Source organism: Dermacentor albipictus, chromosome 4 (assembly GCF_038994185.2).
Source record: "Dermacentor albipictus isolate Rhodes 1998 colony chromosome 4, USDA_Dalb.pri_finalv2, whole genome shotgun sequence".
NCBI lineage: Eukaryota > Metazoa > Arthropoda > Arachnida > Ixodida > Ixodidae > Dermacentor > Dermacentor albipictus.
Genome location: NC_091824.1, coordinates 132,049,888 through 132,072,553, shown reverse-complemented (window position 1 = coordinate 132,072,553; position 22,666 = coordinate 132,049,888). Strand labels below are relative to the sequence as shown.

Sequence of the window (22,666 nt, the reverse complement as noted above, 5' to 3'; positions counted from 1 at the left end):
CTGGGGAGATTCACGTATTCTGCACCGGGGCTAGTTCACTGTATGAATTTCACATGGAGCAAGAAGTGCAAGAAGAATAAAAATTATGTACATCCAACACACATGCATGAATCTGTCTGAAGCAAAGCTCTGTGAAACGGTTACACAAAGCTGTGAAACTAAATGAGATGGGTACAATTGTGTATATTGTCATCCATGCAAGGTGTGCTCTCATGAAATGTTCACGTTTATACATCGTGCAGGTCCCTATTTTAATGCGACGCAATGTTTATGTTTATGCGCAGGAAGACATTCCCGCAACCCCACCACTCCTTGACCAGAGCCGAACAAACAACATACAGGCAAATCCAGGCAGGATCCTTTCCCCACCCCTGCCTCCAGAACAAAATATACCTAGAGAGATACAAGAACACATGTCCTCACTGCAATGCATTAGGCATCCTTCGGCACGTCATAGGAGAGTGCAATTTTTCCATAGACACCCCCCCCCCCTATACTCATAACTAACCCCCTGCTATCCCCACCCTTTACGAGCGATGGGAGATCATGCTGTCCAGCCCCGCCCTGGAAGACCAGCTCCGACTGATCCACAGGGGCCAGGTGGCCCTGGAAGTATATGGAGCCCGCGAAGAGGGAGCCACCCCATCAGACGCGTAACGCGTTTCATTTCATAATGGACCAGTAAAGTTGTTTCTCTCTCTCTCTTTCTCTTATGCGCGACATCGTTCGCAATCTAAACCGAGATGCAAACAGCAGTTCGTGCGAATGCACACACTGAGACGTCGACGCAGTGACGTCGGGACGTCACTGCGTCGACGTCCCGAGGACTAAAGGGATGTTTGTCGAGGGGCAGAATGGTGAGGACAGATATGTGCTGAGTGAAGTTCGACGCGAGAGACGGCGGTATGAGGCTGACCCTTATTCTTGCCGTTTCATTCCTGCGTCCGTGACCTAATGGGAGCTGATGCGCGCACACATGTTCTGCCGCGAGCGTGGCCTGTCACGCACGTGCTAGGCCACGTGAGGCTCACGTGTCTATTTGGCAAGACAGCAGCCGTGGTCAGGAAAGTCTTGGGGAGGGGCGCTAAAAAAGCTTCGATTTAAACGAAGAGAGCAAACACAATCACGAAATCACGAATTTTTCGTCCGTGCAGCGCTGCATTCATCAATTCTGCGAAAACTACACACAAGAACACCGCAGACCACGTCTTGGGGAGATTTTTCATAACTTGTACAGATATGAAGTGTATTAGCACGCACTAAATGAAGAGGTAAATATATTTGCCTCTTCATTTGTGCTTCATTTGTGCCATAGGTGCTACGTAGGTGCTATAGCACCTGCGTGGCCTTACACAGGCCCCTACATAAATCACTGTCGAAGAGAGTCGTGGTTTTAAGATAATGGAGTGGGAGTGCGCATTGGTGGGCTAAGCCATCTGAATGAGATATGAGGAAATAAATGGCAGACAACGTGTCGGGACATTACTTTCCCGTTTCATAGTTTCCGTGCGTTTTGAAAAGGCACCTGTCGTTTCAGTACCGTGTATCGCGGACCATAAGGTCACAGAAGAGTGAAATTGTCCCCAAAGGTGATCTGTCCAGAACACGGTTCCTCATAGCTTAGTCGCTAGACTGCACATGACGAGATCCGGGGGTGCTGCGGTTCAATCTCAGTACGAGCAGGAGTGCAGAGAGAGAAAGAGACAGGTGCAGAGATACAGAGAGAGAGATTTGATGGGAAAGGCAGGGAGCTAACCTAAAAAGATGCTTCCAGTTTGCTACACTAAGCTGGGAAAGTGATAAGGTTGGAAATAAACAAGGAAAGAATGGGTGGAGAAAGAGAGCAAACGCGCGAATAAACAAAAGTGAGCGCAGAATCTTTACGTGGTGAATTATGTAGAGAACATACCTAGGTGATGCTTCAAATGTAGTTTGATGATCGTTATCACCTGTCTGCGGCGAACCGATGAATCGTGAGATCAGCGAGATTATCAAACTTTTATTAGAGTTGCGGCACTCTGAGAAAGCCTGCCTTCAGCATTAAAAATCATTTGAAGCAGTCTGCAACCTCTCTATATACATATTGTAGTGTTGTGACGTGTTTTGTGCGTGTTATGTGTCTTTGGCATGCAGTGTATACATATAATTTCATTTTTCATCATACCCATCTGGAACAGCAAGCTAGGCAAACCAGTATTAAATAAAGAACCCCCGGGTCTCTCTCTCTCTCTCTCTCTCTCTCTCTCTCTCTCTCTCTCTGCGTGTGGCTTTTAATATACTTTTATTTTTGTCTATAGACGAGACACATACGATGCCTATTGAAAATGTCGATCTGGAGACAACAGTCACGCAAAGGTGTTTGTTTCTTAAGCTCAAGGGACGTCTATAGATGTGTATAAATGTCACACACACAAAACAAAACAAAAGGAAAAGACACCAGACTCGGCGATTTATTCGGCTCTGCACTCATCTACCCGTCTAACGGGCCCAATTGCGCCAATTCATAGAGCCATTACGTGCTCAAATCGGTACGCTGGTTATACTTCCGTCAAATAATTTGGTCGAAATATATCAACTTCAGCATACATAACAAATCTGCGCAATTTTCTCATTATACCAAAGCTTCTGTAATGCTGCTGATCAGACACATTCTACGTGCGAGGGTGGATACAACTATGCAGCCAGCTATGACTTATCTTGGTTCCATTAGTTTGTGATCCGGTCTCCCGACAATAACATTTCCGCCGTCAATATAAGGCAAACGGCCCGAGACAACCGCCAAATGCAAATGCTTCCGCACTTGGCCTTACGTCATCAGTTTCCAGCGCCCTCTGCGAGACAAACGTCTACACGATGGCGGCTCAAACAAGTAAGGTAACAAGATCTATCGCGCACGGAGTAATCGCTCTGTTTAGTCGCGTTTTCTGCCCGCGTAGCAGGAAACGACCACAGCACGCAAGCGCCTCCGGGAGGTGGAGCAGCCGTTGCATCAACGCAACGGAATATTAGTTGCGTGGCTGTACTGACGGAAACGGGGTCGAACGGGATGGGTGCGATAAGGTCTTTCCGCCTAATGCGGAGCTCACCAGCAGAAATTTACGTTACCGTTTTTCCCTGTGCACTACTACACTGTTTATTTAGTATTTTAGTTTGTGCTATTGTTTGTGGTGTATCGCGTAGTGAGGAGCAAGGGAGAATATTTTCTTTACCATTATAATTTGTTTTGTTATGCTGTACACCGATTGCCATTTTTTTCGTTCATGTTCATTGCCTGCAGAACTGCCACCTTTGATTTCCTGATATACCTTCCTTCATTCACTGCATGTTTGCTGCAGCCGACCATTCTGTTAGATGGGCTTCCTTTAACAATGCACATCTCCGGTGGGGGACATGATCCCGGACAAGTCAATTATACTCGGCTTTTTGTCTATGCTCTTGACGCCTGTGTCCACAATGTCAAATGAAAATTTTAGATTGAGCCATTTCACTCGTTTGCATTTTTACCGGATAAATGTGCACCGTTGTAGTCCGTGCATAAGATTTTGTCTCTGACGTGGCTTTCTTACCTTGCTTCTTCAATGACCTTGCTCAAGCGCAGAGAAAACCAAATTTACAATAAAGTGCGCGGTCATAAAAAAAAACAGCTCTTTCCTTCAACCGTCGCTGCAGCTGCCAGTGCTTGACTGTTCACTCGCCCACAGAAACCCACATAGAGGCACATAGCGCTTCCAGCCAGATTGTCCTCATAGCGAGCAGTCAGTAAAGCAGCAGCAATGACGAGAAAGAAATTTAAAAAAAAATGAAATAAAGGACGACCGCAGACGCTCGAGGCCACCTTCAAAAGGAACCGCCACAATGCTGTGTTTTATGAGCCCGCGACCTCAGCACACAAAGAGACATCCGTGCCGGTTCCCTTTCTTTCGCAAAGCCCTTCCTCATTCCGTAAAATCGCGCCTTCACCTCGCATTTGAGCGTGCACAACGAAGAAGCCACAGGTACCTTTCTTTCAGTTTTTCGACTCCCGCTTTAATTTATACTTCTACGTTGTTCTCGATTCAATTTCTTAACTTTTCTGAGCAGCGACCGCGCTTCAAAAATGCAGAGTAACGCAGCAAGCTGAGTTGAGTGCTGAGTTTGGGTGCGTCTGCGCCTGAAACCGCTACGCAAGCAGAAGAAACGTTCATTTCGGAAGTAGTATGTAACTACTGCGTTCGGAATTGCCAAGCATCTTGAGAAAAGGCTGCTGGGCCACACAAACTTTGCCTAAAGGAACGAGAAAAAAATTCTTATTAAGGCTCTAGAACAGCAATGAATGGAGTAGCATATTGAAATGACTGGCCGTTAGTGCACGAAGCTTGAGCCTTGTCCGAGGGCCAGAGTTGTCAACACCGAGTGCACTTTCTTCGTGCAGAAATTTATGTATGCTTTTCATGCATGTATTGCGCGTAGCAATAAGGCGGCGTGACGCCAAACCCCATCCACGACACGTAAATTCTCGCTTTTCTAAACCATCGCAGTGTTCTCAATGTCCAGTTGAAGGGCTTTTTCTTTTATGTGTGTGTACAAGGTCCAAGAGAAGGAACAAGACACACATACAGCGTTAGCTTCCTGGAAAGTACGAAACCTCTACCTCTCGCACTTTACGTCACAAGCACGTGTACACACAAAGTGCTCACAAAACGAACGCTGAAAGAACGTGATAGCACTGTGAGTTAACACCTGCCTGTGACACAAAGGGGGGGAGGGGGAGGTAAAAATATCGGTCGTTTTTTTTATTCTCTTTCGGGAAGTAAGACCGTTGTTGGACGTTACCGCTGTGCGGTTTGTATATTGTTCCGTCTCTGCACCCTCCTACTGGTTGTTATGCAATGAAAGACCATCGAGATTATATACCAACAAGCCCAAATTTCAACACCGAATTATGTCCTGCGCAGACTTTTAAAGCCAGTAGCTCTCTTCGGCCCTTTCGCTCGTCTGCATGGTTGTCGATGGTGGTCGCACTTTTACTGCCAACACGAAAGAACCAGTGCAAAAGACGTGTGCTTTCGTGGCTTGCGGACTGTCAATGGGCGCGGACTATACTTGATTTTATTTTTCAGGCAGGAGGCGCGCTTGACAAAGGCAAAGCCAGGCTGCGCCTGCAAATGTTTCTGGGCTTAATCACTCAGCGAGATAAGCTCCAACATTATTGCCACTGAGCAGGAGCAATGTTTTCAGTCCATGCTAGCACCTGGTTTATAGCACCCCGCAACGCATCTATACGTCACCTCATATATGCGCAACACATAAGATTAGTCGTCACGGCGCGGAAAATGCTAACAGGTTTCACGGAATTGTTCAAGCTCGGTCTAGTCGAGCGTGTGTAAGAACTAAAGATTCTGAAGCTGATGAAAATAGTGAGGAGCCATTCGTCAAATCTGACATGCATGGCATTTGTTCTGGCAGCCCCAACTAGAGTGATTTTGAAAGATTTTAGAATTTACTTCTATGTGCAGTCTAATGAAGCACCCAGCTTTTATCGCCTGACCATAAATTTTCGCTTACTTAATGTACAGGCGCGGCCACTGCTAGCGAGAACACGGAGCCCGTCGCGTAGTTCCGCGGAGTGCCCCACTACCGGCGCCTCATGAAGTCTTACGGCGCAGGCGCAATCAAAGCGATTGGCGAAAAGCCCGGCATGTCATCTGCTTCCCGAGGCGCCGGTGGTGGCGCTCCGCCGATCCCTGCCACGAGCTCCCGTGTTCCCGCTAGCAGTGGCCGTGCCTGTACGGTATTTACAGACAAGCTACCAAAGTCACTTTCCGCTGAAGTTCTTCCCAGCGGACCACACAGCCGATGCGGACTCTCTAAGTAAATGTTTTATTCCAAGCCCAAATTGACCCCTGTGGCCACTTGTGGACCCCTGCGGACCACAGTCCGGAAACTACAATACACTTATTACAGCTTTTTTGAGCTTTTTTGCGCAAGAACTTTGGGACGTCTGAAGGGTTAAATCCTGTGGTGGATCGCCCATGTAATATATACCTTCTTTTCTCTTACCACCCTCTCCCCATGTGACTGCTGCGGAAGAGCACCGACACCTGTCATGTCTGCAACAAGGCACCTGTGACTAAACAGCTTATATTTGCAGAAGAGTACGCATTTGGGGTGGTTGGTTCATGATTACGAGCAGTAAAAGAGCGCTAAACAGCAGAACAAGGAGAGGGACGCAGACAACAGCGCTGTCTAACAACCTAGTGCCTTTATTCTTTCAGTCAGCAAGCATATACTGCGCCGCTATCCCAAAGCACAGAATCAACATAAGTTCAGCATGCACAGGGGAGAAAAATGCTATTAATGCGACAGGAAGGCAATCTCCTTCGGAAGGAGCGAAATAGAGGCAAGGCTTACACATGCTTCGCCGCTAACATGAATGTGGAAAGCTTCGGAAATAAGACGTGCGCGGTCATCGCGGTATTTTGAAAGATAGGTTACATCTTTAAAAGACGGCTTGCAGTTGGAAGGGGTGGTGCCTACTTCGCGGAACAATTTATGGCCTGCTGTTCTGTCGATGTTGTGAGGAGTTTGTATGTTTTTATAGCTTTTTTGTATTTTCTTTCCTTATTAACAAGGAAGGAAATTATTCAGCCGCCCCTTTGGCTCGGCGTCTATGGGGCAGCAAGAGGACATGGGTTCGATTCCTGGTCATGGCGGTCGCATCCGTCCGAAAGCAATGCACGCAAAGAAAGAAAGAAAGAAAGGTACCCGCTAACGTATAGAACACCGTCGGTTGATTAGGACAATCAAATTTACGGTATCAGTAATCAGCTACCGAGTGTCTGGCGTAAATTTACTATTGCATCTTGTGACTTCATTAATCCGATAGGGCCATAATGCCAAGATTTGATTGATGCGCTCAAGAATAACAATAATATCCCACTTGCACGAGGGAAGTATGGATGATAGCTGAAGCCGATCTTTGTTCACCGTTTCGCACGCGATGAAAGTACCAAGCTTGATCGGGTATAACAGGCTCGAAGTCAAGCTTTCATAAAACGACCATGTGTAGCGGCACTAAATCTGCATTTTGTTAGTTAGGCGTCGGTTTAATAAAAATGTTCATTACAAAAACAGCGCTAGCTACAGAGCAACCCTTAGACGCATCAACACATTTGCTGAATGCCCCTGTGGTCGTATAGTTACCAGTGCTTTTCTTTTCTTACTTGTTTTTAGTTGGGCTATTTGGTCGAAATCTTCATGTTTTCGTGCGAATTGTTCGTATGATACAAATGCAAAATAAAAAACGCCTTACAAACCAATCGAATGAAACTGAATCCTACTGCAAGTCGCTGGAAGTTTCGTCCCATGTCACCATGAAAAATACTCGTATCATTCACATGTACAATAGGAACACTAAAATTATTTCATGGCTGAAATTTTGACATTAAATCAATTCCTCCTAACTTCCATAAAATCAAAAGCGCGTTCGAGGGTGTAAAGCCTAACACAAAAGGACGCAGATGGCCTCTTCAGGAAACAAATACAAGATGGCACGACTGGTTTGCTCTAGAAGTCATACAACTCAGGGTCCACTTCTTCACAGTGCAAAGTCAAGATATATTGCATGTTACATGGCTTGAATGTTACATAGCAGCGGAAGACACCTTGCTGCAACATGCAGTTTCTCTCTTCCTTTATTTTTTAATTCGAACACTCTTCTTGTTATAAAACAACCTACAACATTAACTCAAATTACGTCATTACAGATAAATTATTTGCCCAGGCTTACATCATGTAGAAGAAAAATCAAAGCGATTCATTGAATACATTAAGTAATCAGGATATTTAACTTCATAGTTACAAACATTACGGCGCACGTTTTATTATTAGAAAGTCAAAGGTAACCCTCGTAAAAGTCACAGTTACGTGTTTCTACACTCCAAAATGGCGGTATATCCCGACGTAACTGGCGAAAAATTGCTCGCTCAGTTGACTTCATTACGCGTGCGGTCGCGCAAAGTGCAGCTCGTGGTGCAGCACCCTCCCCCCCCCCCCTGTGACGTAGTAAGGCGACGTAAAATGAAGCTTCTCCACACCGCACGATAAAGCTGTCCGCATCAGCCCTGTTGCCAAAGGGACTGTACGCAGAATTGGGATTTGCGCAAAGCGCCAGCCGGAACAAGCTCAGGGGAAGAGGGAAGTGCGACGACACCTTGGCTTTACGTCACACTTCTACGTCACGGAGTCGTTGGACGGAGAGCCACGTTTAGGGGTGCCGCATCCTGCAATCAGATAAACTGGACGAATAATTTGACGTCACTTATATACCGGTCTACAGGACCATTCCGAAATTTAGAAGCATGTAACTAGACTACGACCATTCCCTCCAACTTTATAATATAAACATGTGCGCTAGAGTTTTTAACTAGGAAGGTAATTAATGTAAATAGTTTATTTAGTAAATAAGTTAAGTTTTCTTATAGATGATGTCGACCTGGGCAAACAATTCATTTCTAGAGACGTAATACGAGTAAACCTTGTAGGCCTTCTTTTTTTTGTGTGTGTGTGTGTGTGCGTGTGTGTGTGTGTGTGTGTGTGTGCGTGTGTGTGTGTATGTGCGCGCGCGCGCGCGTGTGTGTGTGTGTGTTTGTGTGTTTGTGTGTGTGTGTTTGTGTTTGTGTTTGTGTGTGTGTGTGTGTGTGTGTGTGTGTGTGTGTGTGTGTGTGTGTGTGTGTGTGTGTGTGTGTGTGTGTGTGTGTGTGTGTGTGTGTGTGTGTGTGTGTGTTCGAGGTAACCTACATACATACAGGAAGAGTCACTGAACTGTGACAGAAAAACATGAAAGGGAATTCCACTCTCGCTTGACTAAGTGACACTTCTCCTTGACTGGGGCAGATTCAAACAGAGGGACGGGAAAGGCAAAGACTGGAAAATAAAGCGAAATGAAACAGCGACTTGCGCAGCATGAATCGCAAAAGACTCGAAGAATGCATGCCCCGAATTCCAAGCCCTTGGCTTCGGCAACGAAGTCGCTTTCGTCAAGGCTGGCACTTTCTTTTTTTTTTTCTGAATGCGCGTAAGTGATGAGTCGGCGGCGCCATGGCGCTCAGTTCAACTACTTGGACAAGGCCCAAAGGACAATTAATGTCTGTCAAGTAGCCAGGATATTCAAGAAAATACCAAGCGCAAGTTGTAACCCTATTACAAGCAGGCGCCCAAGAGGCGAATGGGTGAGCAATAGAGTTTCCTACAAAGATTACTAGGGGCAATACTGGCACTAGTGTCTATGGGAACCGCAGGCATTGCAGTTCAGCCAGCGAGGGGATGGGTGATTGCGTGAATTTACGTAAACTTCGTACTTCTCACTTCAGGTGGCCTCGCTATTTTTCGAATGGTTCTATGTCAACAAAATATTGCGTTATAATTTCAACAATTTGCAATCCTTCCGCGTGGGCGCAACAAACTTATTGTCTTCTACGTTTTAAGATATGGAATCGCCTCGTAATTCAGGCCGACAAAGGTAGATAAAGCGTAGTAAATAAAGCCACAAGTGTGTCTTAAGTCACACCCTTACAAATGTTTCTAGTAACTTCTAATAAATTTGTTTAGACAAATGTTACTAGAACCTGCCAACAGTCTACTTTTTCATACCGTTTTCAAACTTCTTAAATACTTCATACCAACATCATGTCGACTATATCCACCGAAATTGATTTAAAGCCTTTTTTACAAACTTTCTTCAAACGATGAATGAACATGCTTTGGACATTAAAACAAGGATTTATGGACCATCTTCATAGTTCTTAGAAACATTTTAGTAACATTCTGCTAACTTTCTGTTCCTCGATATAAAAACATTTTAGTAACAATCTGTCAACTTTCTGTTGCTTGACCTAGAAATATTTTAGTAACCTTCAGCTAACTTTCTGTCCCTCAACCTAGAAGCATCCTAGCAACATTCTATTCTTCGACCTAGAAACATCCTAGGCCGGTATTTTGTAGCGATGCCTTTTCCGATGCTATGCTTTTTCCTGCTTTTCGCGCTTGGCCAGTGGTCAGAGCGACGGTCTGACCACATTATCAACGGGATCAGGCGGCCGTGTGTGGTTGATGATAAGAATAGCATAGAATAAGGCATAAGGCCTTGCTACAAAATAGCGGCCCTAGTAACATTCTGCCAACATTCTCTTGCTCACCCTAGAAACATTCTATCAACTATTTTAGTATGCTTTAAATGCAAGCACGAAGATCGGACAAATCCGTGTACTAGCCATCAATTCAATGCTAGCAGAGCGATTACAGCGCCTGAGTTGCCTCTAGTAATTTTTGCAGGAAGCTCTATGGGGCGAGCCAATTTCTTACTCGGTTCTTTTTAAGTCGTCGTCGTCGTCGTCTGCGCCGGCCGCACTTCTGGCACTGTGACGTCGTCGCGCGCGAGCCATCACGACACCGGCACCGGAGACGAGCAACGCAGCCACCGCCGATTCTTGAATGCGGACCAGCGACGGGCGCACGTGTGGGTCCCTTCGCGGGCTGCGCTGACCACCGCTTCCGGTCGCCCCGTGCTGCGGCCGCTTCCAACTATGCCGTTGCTCCGCATGACCTCCCAACAACACGTCTCACGAGAGCGTCTGCCACAATAGGCCACGGCAAGTACTGCACCGCCGAGGAAACCCACTCGCTCGCTGGGGCAAGCGCGGCCGGCATTCAGAGCAGCGGCAGCCGCTTTCGAGTGCCGACGCTGATTTCTGCGTCGTGCATCTTCCTACGGAGAGTCGCTGAATTGCAACCTCCTTTCTCCTGCGTACCTCCTTCCTCCCTCTGTCTTTCCGCTTCCTCCTTTCTTCTCGCCATTCTTTATTTTCGTTCGCTGGCTCCTCTCTACCGAGACGGTCACCAAGGCCTCCTCGGGTTCTCGAGTCGCGACGCATGGCGTTACCCGCGGCGGTTGTGTCAGTTCGCGCCCACCTTCTGCGTTGCAGTACTACGGTGCGCCGTAAGACCTATCTGCTCAAGCCTGGTAGTTTGTGCCCGGTGCGTCCTTCACGTTCAAGTAATCACTTTCCTCGTCATGGTATACATGCATTTCTTTCCTCATCTCTGGCGCCGCGACTTCCGCGATCCTCTCTCTTTCTCTCTCGCTTTTTTTCTTGTATTATTATTTTCGCCTCTGGCACGTTGGGAGCAAATGGATTAGATTCGCTACCAGATCGATTGGGCTCGCCTTGAAAGACACAGCGGGAGATTACGAAGAGGGGGGAAAAATTTCGCCCGACAGTCGACTCCGCAGGGCATGCTTAATCCATCCATTTGAAATCACGAACCCCTGACCAAGACACATCGGAATCCGAAGTGAAAAAAAATATATCTGTGTTCTTTCCCCCGTTTCCCTTTTCTCTGTAACCCTTGAAGTTGAAGGAACACCAAAGGCAAATATTAAGTCGGGCTATATTGAAAGATTAGGCTTGTGTAATAACGAATCCTTCATTAGTAATGAAAACGGAGCCTTTGTAAGCCAGGAAATGGCAAAAATAGAAAATTGGGGTGGCGCCATCTATTGTCGACTATGGTATCTCTTATGCGTAGCACCTCTGATTCACCAGGAGCCACCCCTACCCACCACTGCGAACGACATCGCCTTTCTCTGTTTACAACGGCCGAGGCAGCACTGCCGGCTCCGGCAGGGGAGGCTCAAGTGACCATAACTGGTAACCTGAACCCAAGCAGGGCCACATGGCGACTCACGCAAGCTGAACGCCTACACCCGCCAAGCAGTACGCTCAGTATATAGGGTTAAGTAAAAAGTCTACAAAATGCACAACAACGGCATAGAGGGCGGTCACGTGGAGATTACGTCAGGTCCTCCGCTGTGGCGCGGGCGACTGAAATTGAGAAGCAGCAGCAGGCCCTCCGACAGCAACTTCCTAGGCCAAAAGTTGTCATATTGACATACAGAAAACGGCGATAGACTTTTAGACGAATTTTCTCTCGATATAGCTCGAATTAATATTTTTCTTTAGTGTCCCTTTAAGTGGAAGACACATCCTTTATAACACTGGGAACCTTGTTTTGGCAGTGTTTTTCTCGTTTATTAATTTGTTATTGTTCGTATAAGACTATTCGTAGGCATAGTGTTCCGCATGATGAACACTGTATAGTATGCTGTAAACAGACAAAAGTTTCCGCGTACATTAAATCTACATCCCACATTTTCCTAACCACTCAATTTTACAGAAGGCAATATTCAAGCTTAGCAAGGTTATCGCAATGCCTCACGGGTCCTATTATAGGCAGCCGCGTAATCTCGTGAGAAGTTGGCGCCGAATTCACAAAGCTCTTCAACTCGTATTCACAAGAAGCTACTACGATAATTGTTCGTGAGAGTTAATTCCAGCCAATCTGATGCTGGATAATATTAGCGAAGATGGCCGGTCAATGGCAAAGAGCCCATACGAACGCATTGCAAATCTTCGTGAATTCGACCCCAGCTCTTATAAAAAGTTATAGCGTAAGATCATTTTGTGGATACGACTTTATTGGTTAGTCATGTTAGGCGAAAAAAAAAAACAATACTGATTAAAACTCTACAAAGCTGATCGAGCTGGGAATCGATCCAAGGACCTGTGGACCCTGAGAACGATCCTTTATCGACGAACGATATTTTTGTCCATGGTGAGGCGGCGGCCATGTCTGCAGGATAGCTCGGGACAAAATTTGCAATGGTTTTCGTCCGTAAGTGTTGTTTGCTATTGATCGGCCGCCTTCGCTTACAATACGCTATCACGATTGCCTGACATTTGCTCTTACGAACAGTTCTGGTGTAATTATTCTTTTGTGAACATGAGCCCAGGGTCTGTATTCACAAAGCACTTCATACGCCAGACTTCCAAAACGAAAAAGAAAAGAAATAAATAAAGACGCTCACACACTAGAGAATTGGGAGAACAAGTACCAGCCAGTCGCAACCGCGAGCATACTATTAACAAAGGCGCCCGACTAATCACGCACAGTTCTTGTGAAGAAAAATATTCGTGCCCGCATTCAGAAAAACCCTATTACGCTGGAATCGCTTCCAAGAGCAAATTCCACCTAATCGCTGATGCTGGACGTGCATACATTAACGAAAGCGGCCGGCCAATAGCAAAAATTACTAAGGAACGTAAATCTTGGTAAATTCGGACCCAGGTTTCAATACAGTCAATTTTGTTAAACGAAGTCCATTTTCATTCCTGCACTCAATTATAATGAGTGCGTTATTATTTATGCCTTCAAAATCTCAAAACTGCATTATGTCTGCACCTCGTGTATGGACTATTTCTTCGGTGATTAATGGGAAAATCATTTCATGAAACCGCGATTATCCGTGCAGAAAAGCAGAACCTTAATGACCGGCTGCTGTGTCCTGCCGTTCCTTTTCTTGACCGCCAATGTACGCGGGTTCTCGCAGAAGGCGAAACCGGTAATCTCCGGGGCTTTTTCTTTTCACCATTCTTTGTATTTAAGTGTAAAGCGAGAGGGTTTTACGTTTTCTGACAAGATCCGCATCTGTTACGACGAACTACCTACTTATGCTTTAGAAAGGCACGGTACATGTCAACAGATACTCCGATACGACGAAGAGGAATGTCGTGTGGGTGCTTCAGGGCACAGTTGCGGACGAGCTCCAGTCATTTAAAAAATTAGGTGCATCACCACTGCCTGTGCATTCACTACGAAGCCTGCGCGCATACCTCAATTATTTACGAAGTCGCACATTTTTGCACAGTTGTGCGGCAACTGTGGAAGCAAGCTACATTGCAGTGGCTTGAATCTATCGGTATCAACGTTTGCCTAGTCAAACTTTTTACGCCTGCTGTTCGCAATGTCCACTTTCTACGTGCACGAAGTCGTGAAAATTTCCGCCTTTAATTCAGGTTATACCGCCAGGATGCGAAATTCGCAGCCGAACCAAGTCGGCAACATGGCGACTCCGACACGTGTCATGGCCGCGGTCTGGAGTCTCGCTTATTCTCTTTCATATTACATGTCATTACGTTCCCGGCGAGGACGTAAATCGATGCACGGTTCGCAAGACAGGAAGAGAGCCACGGGGGACGTCCTGCCAGCGGCTCTCACCACGCGGTCGACCTAATCCACGGGGCACAAAGCCGCAAAAAGCAGGCGCATTAACGCTTCGCTTCCCTCGGGTATAAGGACAGCAAAGCAACAACAGGACAGAACCCCCCCCCCCCCCCTCGGTTTGCACGAACGTGCAAAGTCGCGCTGTCTTCCCTATTTTTTTTCCCTCTCACCCACTTTTTTTGGCTAAGAGTGCGCTCGCCACTTAGCCGCATGAACGAGCACTTTCACGCTCCGCGTGCTGGCAGATTATGGCTACGGACGCCGCCGAGCGAACCTCGCACTCCCAGCACCGCGTACGCTTCCGTCCTTTTTTCTTCCTCGAGAAAAAAAAATTACATTGCACAGCAAGGGGTGCGTCTCGCGGTCAGTCACGTGACGGGGCAGACACTTGCGTATTCTACACCTCGCGCCGTCTGCGCAGCGAGAGCGGAAGGGGCAAAGCTGGCAAGTGACGTCCGGCCATAAAATGTGCGTGCGTGCATGCGTCTGTGTATGTGCTTTGGGAGATGGGGGGAGTAGCGTGCAAGGGGTGTTGCGCTGCACATTCGTGTTGAGTTCGCGCCCAGAGAGAACCGGCACGAGACGGTGATGTATCCCTAAATTCGTGCAGCACTACATAGAAGCAGAGCGGTTCCTGATGGCGTCGGCACGGACTAAGGTGTTTATGCATGCTTTCTTCTTTTTTTGTCGAATGTTAATACGACCGCGTGAAAGCTGATGCGACGTTGCTCGAAAGCACCGCTCGTAACAGCAGACATCATGCAGGCAACTCGCGGAGAAAACGGATAACGACGCCTGGGGCGCAGCGATACAATGTTAAACTAAGACGGCGATGCCGGTTTAATGTTGCAGCTTTCCCTTGGTTGCGCACTACTACTCCGCCGTGTTAAAGATGCAGAGAGCGCAGTGAAGGGAGCGAGAGACAGATCATGCGGGCTCTTTAGGCGCAGCGACTTCGCAGTTATCCAGCCTACTTTCATCACGAACAGCCGGAGCGATGGAAGACGGACCCTTCATCTGAAAATATAAACAACGCGTCGCTAAAACCGTGCAGTGGAGTGTAAGCTGTTGCGAGCGTTAGCCAATCGGCAGCCGAATTCCCGGAGTTGTCTGGATGTGAAAGCTTTTCGCATAATCGACGGGCCAGCGTGAGCTGGCCCCTGCTGTCATAAAAGCCAAGGTGTCGTCCAATCGCGAGCCTCCTTTGCCTGCAACCGGCATCGTGAACTCAACGCCCGATTGGCTGACGCGAGAACGACAGTCTGCACCCCCGTTGCACGGCTCTTCTAGAGAAACAGAACGCAGCTCTCGTCAGTCTTCGCCGCCGGCGCTGCTAGAGCGGCCGAGCGTAAGCGAATCAAGCTGCTGCGTGCATGCCCAATGCGGGCGAGCTGCGCCCGGGGGGCAACCGGACGCGACAGCGCGAGCGATATCCAGAAGAAGGAGCATTGGACGACTCCGCCGACGAAGTCTCCTCCGCTCATTGAGTTTAACCAACGACGGCCCGAAAGAAAGGCGCGTGCTGTGTGCACGACTTTGCCGGCGACGAAGCGCGTCAAGAGCTGACCCCGGGGCTACACGGCATCCCTCAGTTGCCATCCCAGCGTGCGACTGGCTGACTAGCAAGCTTTTTTCCTTCTTTCTTTTTTTCTATCTTTTGGTCGAGTACAAGTGCCCGGCGCTGAGGACGACACTGCTAAGTGGTAGGACGCGCTGCTCGGGGCCATTGGCGTGATGGTTTTGGTGCTGACGGCACGAATTCGAAACGAGGACTCGCCGCTGAAAGGCGATGCTGCCCCCCTCTCTCACTACGAAGCAACGCCTACAGGCATGGTTCACACAGCATAGCTCTACAAAACGACTACAGAAAGGAAACAGGAGCACCCTTGTGTAACATCATGCTTGCCGGACCATTCGATATGCACCAAGAGTCCAGCAAGAGAGAGAGAAAGAACAATTAGCTCTCTCTCTCACTCTCAAAACTGTTAATGATGTATGTTAGTGATGTGTGTGTGTGTGTGTGTGTGTGTTTGTGTGTGTGTGTGTGTGTGTGTGTGTGTGTGTGTGTGTGTGTGTGTGTGTGTGTGTGCGTGTGTGTGTGTGTGTGCGTGCGTGCGTGACATATTAAACCATCAATTCTAAAGAAGGCAACAGTATGAACAAAATTTTATAAAGCTTCCCAGAACCTAAATGTCTAAAAGCATGAAGTCAGAACCAAGGGACCATTTTCTTTAATTTGGTCTAAATGAAGAAACTCAAACCGCGTGTGCAACATATTTACTCTTACTTTTTATCTTTCTCCTTTCTTTTTCTATCTCTACTCGTTCACTTTGGTGGAGTATGCACTCAACATGTAGGAAATAATATTAATTTACGTGTGTCCGCTCAACGCACGTGGGTTTGCTACCGATTCTTAAGATACGTAGTAAACTTTACAACTTCCCACAAGTTCTGTGCCTCTTCGTCTCGTCTTATATGCACTATGCCAATCGCATTTATTATGAAGCACCAACAAGTCCAACGTGTAACTTTATTCGTTTTATCACAAGTTTTCCCGGAGTTGCAGTTGTGCTACCACACTCAAAATTATTGCCGCTCTCATAACTACTACGAAACAGAGGCAGTCTGCGATTTCCTTGTGCAGCTTACTCACCTCAAATCCACCCAAATCTTGTGAATGCTATAACATTTCACTCCGTCAAAATATCTGTCACATCCGAGCCGATTCCTCATTTTTCGGCACCCCACTCTGTTGCTTTACCAGACCACCGGTTATTCTTCGTAGCCCAGTTCCACTACTTCCGCTTAACCTCAACTAGAAGGTGAGCTACTCAAGTGCTCTCTCATCGCACGCTGCCTTAATCTTATCCATTACCGTTGCCTCTGTCATTTTTCTGTTACATCGCGCGTTGTACAGCGTTTAACTGTGATTCTTAAGGAATTGTCCCCATAGATAATCACTCGCAGACTGCGCCACCTATATGCTTGATTCCAAAGAATGTATGCACTGTTCGCTTCACTTTGATGACTGCTTGAAGCCTCTGCCTTACGCGGCTACGAGCCACTGCTCCTGGCCCTGCAGTGCCACCGGGATCGGTCCACATTTTTGCTGACGGACTCGCGCAGGAAAAATGCACGAAAAATGGACACACGGCTACAACTTCGCTGTAATAGAGTTCCTCCTTATAGGATAATGGCAAGCCATCGTTCAAGACTTGAGAGTGAATATCAACACGCGCGCCAAGCCATTTTTATTCGACTAGAGAATTCGTTCTTGTGAAACAGGTATCCTGTAATTTCCATACTATCCGGTTCAAAAATTTCCCCGCTTGTCTCCAATTTCATCGCGTTCCATGGGCCAACTCGCCTAAGGACCAGTCACATTAACGTTGGTTGCCTCGATGCCTCCGGCCTGGGCGCAGTGGCGCAGGCATTGAGGCCGTCGTATAGTTCATCACGCGTCGTAGCACCATCTGGAAGCGAGCGTTCTCACGGAGTCGCCGCATTCCAGGGGAAAGACAGCGCGCCGAGTCGTCACGTACTATAGACGGCTGCCCAGATGGAGCGAAAGAACCTTCCAGTCCCAATAATAATCGTTCGCGGGGGGCAAACATTTGCGAGGGAAAGCTAAATGAAAGTGCGCAGAAGTGAAAAGGCGAGCCCGCATGCCGGTGTAATTGCATCGCGGCGTCATGCTGGGGATGGGGGCAAATAGGCGCTCGCGAACTGATGGCGCAGACGTTCGCTAGAGTTTCCCCCGACGGGCTGCTGATGCCCCATTCGTGATCTTTCTCGCAGGTCCGGCCTCGTCGAGACCACAGAGCAGTTCAGCGGCTCAGAGTCGAGAGGTTCTCCCACCCATCAATCTCCTAATAGTCAGAGCAAAATTAGCTTTCTTTTTTTTTTTTCTTGGTGTTGGCGGCGGTGTTCTCGAAGATGGGCGCAGACTACAGTGACAGCCTTCGCTGGCACGAATGGCCAGGCGATACGCGCTATCGCGCGCTGGAAAAGCGATTGCTGTTGTACTGCGAACGAAATCAACATCGCTCACTGTCTGAGTTGGCTGTATACGGATCGTTTCGCTGGGGTCGCACGTCCCATGAGGCAAAGTATCTGGCGACGACGGGTTTGCCGTTGCGTGAATAGTAGCTGTCACGTTGCGCTAATTAGATTTGCGCGGTAAGTGTGAACCTGAAAGTAAGGGTGATCAGCTCTGCGCATTACAGTAGGATTTGATTTTGTTGTTACCGCCAAGTCTCTCGTAATAGCTAAATCAGTCTGTTCTCGCATCCTTACTTTTCCTTCTTTTTAGAGGCTTCTGAATAGTAAAATTTCTGTATCGATTCAGATACGAATATTCGATAAAAACGACGCTCGAATATCGAAATGAATATTGAATATTTTCTTATTTCTGAAGCGACATTAAATACGAAGCTTGCGGGAAGTCCGGTTGATAAAAGAAGAAATCAGGCTTACATACATCAATACATTTATCTGATGCTGTTTATAATTAGACGACCGATTAACTGATGAGTTTGTAAATGATAAACAGTTGTTTTGAGTTATCAGGGGCATCACTACAATGACAGCACTGAAATATTGCACGTTAGCAGATGCACGTACAGTATTGTGTTCGCCGGCGGAGAGAAGTATGATACCACACCAACGCGCATTGTTTTAAAGGCATGCAAACAAGATGAGATAGGTCAAATAATAAATACGAACGAATTCGTATATATATATATATATATATATATATATATATATATATATATATATATATATATATATATATATATATATATATATATATGTGTGTGTGTGTGTGTGTGTGTGTGTGTGTGTGTGTGTGTGTGTGTGTGTGTGTGTGTGTGTGTGTGTGTGTGTGTGTGTGTGTGTGTGTGTGTGTGTGTGTGTGTGTGTGTGTGTGTGCTGCCTAAACGCTAGCGACTTTTATTGCACGACTGGAAATTATTGAGCAGAAGTTACCTGCCCCATGAATTCGCTCAGGAACTGGTGCGCAGCAGCCACAGCTTTCCTGCAGCAACATCATTTGGAACAGTCCTCACATCCGTAATTCACTCTTATGTATTTGGAAGAAACAAATATTCGACAACTTCGAGTAGGGAATTCTTGAGTCGAATATGAATAAAATATCACGGATTATTATTATTATTATTATTATTATTATTATTATTATTATTATTATTATTATTATTATTATTATTATTATTATTATTATTATTATTATTATTATTATTATTATTATTATTAGTTTGGGGACTTGTCGCAAGAAATATGTATAAAAAATAAAAAAAGTAATCAAACAAATGCGTGCGGCCTTGTTTGGTGCGGGTACTGCATCGTACTGCAGTACTGCAACGAATTGGTGCACTTGTAGTCGAAATTTCAAGTATTCGCGCACCCCTAATTTATTTAATGTGCAGCATTATATGGTTAGCCATTCGAAACATTCGATGTGAAGCCATAAAACCCCTTTGCCAATACAGAGCGAGAATACGCAGTTAAGCTCATCGTTTGCGCACTTCATAGCTACCATCCCGAGTACAGTGACAAACTACCCATTCTCAGCCACAACAACAGGCGCGCGAGGCACAAAACATTCTCCTCCGCTTTCTCCATTCCCCATACGCCATACTTAGAAAGGAGGCGTTAAAAGGCTTGTTGACATAGGCCTAAGCCTTTACTAAAAGGGGGATAGCTAGGTAGTGTTGGACGCCCTGGTAAACACCCGACCAGTGAGGATGGGCGGTTAGTAAAGAGGAACGAAAATGAGAGGAGAGAGAATGCTCCACTCGTGTGTTAATTATGCATGCACACACAGCACTTCCGCTGCCTATGGCAGCATTAACGCATTGGTTATGCTGCGCAGGGCATCGCGCGACCAAATGAAGCGAAACATCCCTAAATGGAACCGTCGAAGATATGCGTCGCATTATATGGCGGTCGGCGTAGGGCGTAACGTATGTGTTCAACAATGTAAATATGCGCGTCTCTCTGCCCGTACTCTTCACGCATACAAATATAAACAACGCACGCTACGTCCGAATAACCCCCACACACATCATTACCACGCATAACACATTTCGCACCACGCCGACCGCCATATTATACTACTCATGTATATCTTGGGCCAGTTCCAGTTCGTGGAGGTTCCGCTTAGCTTTTTCATAGCATTTTGCATTGTTTGCTTATTTTTCTTATGATTTAAGTCACATTTGAATGCCTATGCATTCATATATTATGCATAACTTATAATGTGTAAAGCGCTTATTCAGAGAAGTTGAGCTGCATTTCTCCAGGAATTCTTTCGATACAGTATTGCGCTCGTATTAGGCTACATTTATACAAGCTCCATTGTTTGAGGTGCTTCGCTTTTGGAAGGCGCTATTGGATAGTATTGTCGCTAATCGCCATAAGAAACTACTTAAAAGAATTTATTACGTTTGTAAAAGCAAGTTCTTCGCGCTGAAGAAAAGAGTAACGCGCGTAGCTCGCAGGATTTATTGGCCTCTGAGGATCGAGGAAATGTTGTGTACACGTTTATGCATGTTTGCCTCAGTTAAAATCATTTCTAGTTCAATCACCGTGGTTAAAATCGACAACACTATACTTTCCCCGCGTGTTCATAGCAATGTGGTTTCCTTTTATATCTTCCCAAAGCTTGAAGGGGGGTTGGGGGGAGGGGGGAGGGCGTCGCTTGCCTGTATGCTTGCTCTGGCAATTTACCGTGTGTCCCCGCTAACGTTAGCCCAGCTGTTTAACGAGAAAAAAAAAGGTTGAGGAAACTTGTTGCGCGATCAACTCATAAAGCCCTACGGTGTTAGGTGATCAGAGGTCTGAAGACAGAAAATCGTACGTCTTACAATTGTATCTTACACCATGTTTTTATAAGCTTTTCATTTTTTCGTTCAACAGCTTGGCTAACATTACCTGGGACATCCTACGCAATTAAAATACATGACCTCGTGCTTTCCCCTTGTATCTGTTTGTGACTGCAGACTTTCAGGCACGTGATAACATAGCTTAATAACCTTGTAAGACACGAATGCATACGGAGCGATAGCCGGCCTTGACTGTAAAGCTAGGACCCCGGTGGGGTGTAACTCGGCAAGTGCTAATATCACATTCAGCACTTGCTGTGCCTGATGTACGTGTCTCGCATACACCGATACTACATGTATAGTGCGTAGTGCAATTTGTCTTCGATTTTTGTCTGTGTATGTCACAGTTTGAGTAGAACTATATGTGGACTTCATTCGCTTTCTCATCTAACTCTACTCTAAGTTCTCTGAAACTGTAGCGCTTCTCCTAGCAATATATTTTCTTATTATTATTACTATTACGTGAAAAGGAATATCCGTCACCACTGCATAAATGTCTAAGGCCTATGTAATGTAAGAATTGAATCTATTTCTTATCTCCCGCCATTTATAATGGTCAGGTACCGGCGATAACGGCGGCGGAGCGCACTCGGTCCACTGACGAACAAGGAAAAGGAATTAATTACTTTGGAGTAGAATTGTTACATTGTACCAGCCTAAATCTCTTTCATTTTCATTTCAAAAAGAGAAGAAAAGATGTGTTCGATGGTTATGTGTTGTCTCACTGCCATATAAATGTCGCCTGACAAACGTCAAATAAGTGCCAACCGTCATCACATTGTCGGCACAGCTTTGTTCATATGTGTCTTCACGCACACGTACAGCGGGAATAACCGCTCAATGTTTCTTGGTAGCCTTTAAGGCATATGTTTCCACGAATCTACAGCGGTGTTATATGTGCTTGCCTAGTCCGATTGCTCGCGTAGGGCTATAGTCTGGCGCTCTCGGCAATGTTGAGTGATAGTCACTTAGAATATGAATCGCTTAGACAAGCGCGATGCGAAGCTCCCAAAAGCCGCAATCTAAAGAGGAGACCGATAAAGGTAGTTGAACATGCCTGCGTGAGAGCCCCGATATCGGAGCATCATCGTTAGGTGAAGGAGCCAACTCCGTATCTCCTCCGCAACACGCCGAGACCGAGTTCATCGCGATTGCACCGCACCCCGTAGATTGCCAGTATGGCCTAGAATTTGAGATCTTGTCGGGAAGGGCTTTGTGCGCAACTCGTCGCTGTGCTTGCGAGAGAGGCAACCGACGACTGCTTCTTATAGGCACGAATCGAAAACCGGCCCCTTTCTGAAAGTCTTCTTGTGGCTCCAGGGAATGAAAAATAATCTGCGCGTCACGCAATCAAGGCTAATGTAGTTTTTTTTGAACGAAAGTGAACTGGAGAGGATATGCGATTGTAATAACGGCTTCTAGTCTGCGTTTGTTATTTTTATTACTGCGAACATATCATCATCATCATCATCATCATCATCACCATCGTCGTCGTCGTCACTTCCTTCTTGTCCGTGTTTCCCTTCCCTCTTACCTCAACGTTTAGTAACTGGCTAGGACATCATAGTTCTGGCCGACCTCTCAACTTTTCATTTATAATCTCCCTCCTTCCTTCTTTCGACGCTGTCAGAGCCAAGGAAAAGCTGGTTTTGAACAAACAT

At 46.4% G+C, this 22,666-nt stretch overlaps 1 protein-coding gene across 4 annotated transcripts in view; it reads right to left on the bottom strand.

Annotated features, from left to right (window-relative positions):
- LOC135898413 (beta-1,3-galactosyltransferase 1-like) overlaps positions 1-22,666 on the bottom strand; it is a 41,906-nt gene that overhangs the window by 5,079 nt on the left and 14,161 nt on the right. Inside the window, exon 1 of one of the 4 annotated variants that reach the window (XM_065427332.2) lies at positions 10,342-10,749. The exons of the other annotated variants lie outside the window; for them this stretch is intronic. Within the exon in view, the coding sequence (XP_065283404.1) occupies positions 10,342-10,421 (80 nt within the window). The 5' untranslated portion in view covers positions 10,422-10,749. Of the gene's footprint in view, positions 1-10,341; positions 10,750-22,666 lie in introns of those variants that run through there. 4 annotated transcript variants of the gene reach the window in all.